Source organism: Lactuca virosa, chromosome 5 (assembly GCF_052849685.1).
Source record: "Lactuca virosa cultivar CGN04683 chromosome 5, Lactuca_virosa_CGN04683_v6, whole genome shotgun sequence".
NCBI lineage: Eukaryota > Viridiplantae > Streptophyta > Magnoliopsida > Asterales > Asteraceae > Lactuca > Lactuca virosa.
This window is the reverse complement of record NC_136430.1, coordinates 244,184,141-244,186,252: the sequence shown is the minus strand read 5'-3', so window position 1 is coordinate 244,186,252 and position 2,112 is coordinate 244,184,141. Positions and strand designations below refer to the sequence as shown.

At 36.5% G+C, this 2,112-nt stretch overlaps 1 protein-coding gene across 1 annotated transcript; it reads left to right on the top strand.

Moving 5' to 3' along the window:
* The first annotated feature begins 232 nt into the window (after positions 1-232).
* LOC145112562 (uncharacterized) lies at positions 233-1,007 on the top strand. Its single transcript, XM_079048714.1, has 2 exons — positions 233-757; positions 969-1,007. The coding sequence occupies exons 1-2, from the start codon at positions 233-235 to the stop codon at positions 1,005-1,007; spliced, it is 564 nt and encodes a 187-aa protein (XP_078904840.1).
* Positions 1,008-2,112: the final 1,105 nt, after the last annotated feature.

The window sequence follows — 2,112 nt, the reverse complement described above, 5'->3', positions numbered from 1 at the left end:
TATCGATATATACCTTTGAAACCAAAACACTCGGGGTTTTACTCAAAAGTTTCAACCAAGATGAACAATAAAGATATTCTTCCTAAGTCGGTTGCTAAAAGAAAATTAGAAAAACGGGAATAGAATTCAGTTGTGGAATGATATTTGGCTTGGAGATCAAAAGTTGTCTACTAGATTTCCACATCTTTTTCATTTATAGCTGATGCAAAATTTCTTAATTGTTGATCGAAAAATGACTTCAGGTTGGAGGTGGTGTTGGCGTCGTGATATATGTGGAGGAGAGGAACGTTCTCAGTTAGGTAATTTGAATATAACTCTGTTAGATGTTAATTTGACAGACAATGAAGATACTTGGTGTTGGAGTATAGGATCAGATGGAGGGTTCTTAGTCACGGAGACTAGAAAATGGGTCGGTAGAAAGATCCTTCCTATTGCTAATATTTCTACAAGATGGAATCCGCTCATTCCTATTAAAGTTAATATTCTGATGTGGAGAACTTTGCTGAATAGATTGTCGACTCGTGATAACCTTGATGCTCGTGGTATTGATGTGTCGTGTATTATGTGCCCGATAGGTAATCTGGAAGATGAAGATCTGAATCATCTATTTGTCAGGTGTGAAGTGGCGGCCAGAATGTGTAATTCAGTATTCATATGGCTACAAGTACAATTTAATTCTTTTGTTTCTATTCTGCAAATTTTTGAGCAAGTGGATACTATGCGTGGAACTTCTATTAAGAGGAGAGTAATTGAGGCGGTATGTTGCACGGTAGTGTGGTACTTGTGGAGGTTTCAGAATGATAACGTTTTTTGTAGTGGTAAGATAAGAAAAGATACTACTTTTTATTCTATTAGAAAATTTTCTTTTCTATGGATTAGTAATAGATTTAGAAAACATGTTTTTCTTTGGAATTGTTGGTTGCAATTCCCTTTAAACAATTTGTAATTGTTTTTTTTTTGTTCTCTAGCTCTTCGCTAGAGTCTTCCTCTTCTTTATAAATGGTTGACTGTTTCGAAAAAAAAAGATGAACAAAAATCAAAACATCTTAAGCTTCAATCGACCAGTACATTCGAAATCCACAACATTGATCTAAGCATCATGAAAAGGGAAACCCATAAAAATGCATACAAAATCATTTCAAAAAAATTCTACACTTTGGTTACAAGAAACCTTCATTGTGAATTTCGTAAATTTGAACCATGCATTTGTTTTGATTCCAATACCACAAACATCATACTTGTTACTACCATAAAATCGAATGATGCCTAGGGATGGAAATTTGATATGTGAGGGCCCGACCCTAACAGGTCGATGATTCCACATCTTAAGGGGTAACATGGCAAGGATAGTGAATAAATTTCACACCAGAAGTGGGGACGAGTAAAACACTATTCATCCCGTTTAACGCCTGGTAATCTCTCTCTCTCTCTCTCTCTCTCTCTCTCTTTATATATATATATACACACACACACACACATACATAATATTTTAGTCAAAATCAATTTATTAACTTTGTAACCAAAGTAGTAACTATAGAAAACAAAGTGTAGAATGTCAAATATGTTAAAACGTGTCGAAGATCTTGAGGAGAAAACAAAAATGTTTATATTCGTTATAAAGTGTAACATCCCAAAAATCCAGGTGAAAATTTTCATTTTTAAAACCAATCCAAAACCGTAAGTGTTTACAAAACATAGTTTCCACAAGTCATAAACATAAATCAAAGTATCCCAAAATCATAATCTCATAAAATCTAGGATGTTGTACACAATCACGCCTTCGCCTTGTCATGATCATCAGAAGTACATGAAACAATAAACTAAAACTGTAAGACAAAGCTTAGTGGGTTCCTTAAAGTACCACACACAACCTTACCGATAACAACATGCATACATGAGCCTTCAGCCTGACTGGACCTGCAACCTATCTAGACCACTCTCGGAGCCTTTAACATGTCTGCTTCGCTGCACCGGGCCTACAATCTATCTAGATTGCTCTCCGGGCCTTCGGCCTAACTGGACCGCCTCGTAGGCCTTTAGTCTATCCGGACCGCCCTGGGTGTCTTGGTCTTCAGCACTAAGCAGGACCACCTCAACCCAACAAACCACAAC

Coding starts and splice junctions, on each gene's coding strand:
- LOC145112562 (XM_079048714.1), top strand. CDS start 233: ATGACTTCAGGTTGGAGGTGGTGTTGGCGTCGTGATATATGTGGAGGA. Junction 758..968: donor AGAGGAGAGTAATTGAGGCG/GTATGTTGCACG, acceptor TTTGTTCTCTAG/CTCTTCGCTAGAGTCTTCCT.